Source organism: Aplysia californica, unplaced genomic scaffold, assembly GCF_000002075.1.
Source record: "Aplysia californica isolate F4 #8 unplaced genomic scaffold, AplCal3.0 scaffold01106, whole genome shotgun sequence".
Classification (NCBI taxonomy): Eukaryota; Metazoa; Mollusca; class Gastropoda; order Aplysiida; family Aplysiidae; genus Aplysia; species Aplysia californica.
In genome coordinates, this window is record NW_004798376.1 from 185,242 (window position 1) to 186,294 (window position 1,053).

General features: G+C 42.5%; 1 protein-coding gene across 1 annotated transcript in view; it reads right to left on the reverse strand.

Moving 5' to 3' along the window:
* Positions 1–1,053, reverse strand: part of LOC106013671 (multiple epidermal growth factor-like domains protein 10) — a gene marked incomplete at its 5' end in the record, with an annotated part of 9,675 nt that overhangs the window by 3,776 nt on the left and 4,846 nt on the right. The window contains 1 exon segment of the mRNA XM_013090009.2: positions 959–1,051. Coding sequence (XP_012945463.1) covers positions 959–1,051 — 93 coding nt within the window.

A 1,053-nucleotide genomic window follows, 5' to 3' on the forward strand; every position in this document is an offset into this window, starting at 1 on the left:
AAAAAAAAAAAACCCAACAAAAAACAACCCCACCCCCCAAAATGTTTTTCCAAATCGTACGCTCACAAATCCCTTACACAAAGAACAAGACGCAAAACCCCGGCAAACAAGAAAGCTCGACAAGAAACACGTCGGTCGCTACCTCAGCATTACTAGATCTAGATCTATTTCTAAGTTCTATCTGACATTTCCGGCTGTTTTGAGTGACTAAGACAATGAGGTCATACACCTAATAATGTTCTACCTGTTCTATCAAAGCCGTTAGTGGGTGGTTGGCGGGTGCTCTGGTGCGGTTTGCTTCTTCCTTGAAACATCTATCATCCTTATCTCCCCTCCTTCTTTTTTATTTTGTTACTCTCTTGTGACACATCAAATCTTCTGGCACTCATATGACCTTATGCAGTTGCGAGCGCCGTAAAACCTCTACTATACTAAACCAAAACTGTTAGATTATTCGTTATTGAGATATTCAAAGAACAGCTTTCGAAAAAGCTACGTATGTATGTCCACATGGCTAAAATCTGAGAAATAACTCGTTTTGTCAGCACGCCTCACAAACGAAGAGGCTATAAGATGATACAAATAACTCCATGTACCCAGATATTGACGAGAGCCTGATTCCACCATGTCGTGGCACAAATTTCTCCAAACTCAGTACTGATGGCGCTCATATGACCTTATGCAGTTGCGAGCGCTGTAAAACCTCTATGTACTAAAACAAACAAACTAGGTACTGATGGCGCTCATATGGCCTTAAGCAGTACCTCTACTAAAACAAACTAGGAACTGATGGCGCTCATATGACCTTATGCAGTACCTCTACTAAAACAAACAAACTAAGAACTGATGGCGCTCATATGACCTTATGCAGTACCTCTACTTAAACAAACAAAACAAACTAGGCACGGAGCAGGCAGATAGAAGTTAGTAATCCTGAGGTACCGTGGCGAAGTGACTGACCAGTAGACGAAGTTGATGCTAGCCATGATCACCACAAAGCCCAGGGCAGACAGCAGAGGCATGTAGGGCAGTTTCGAGATGTTGGGGATTTCT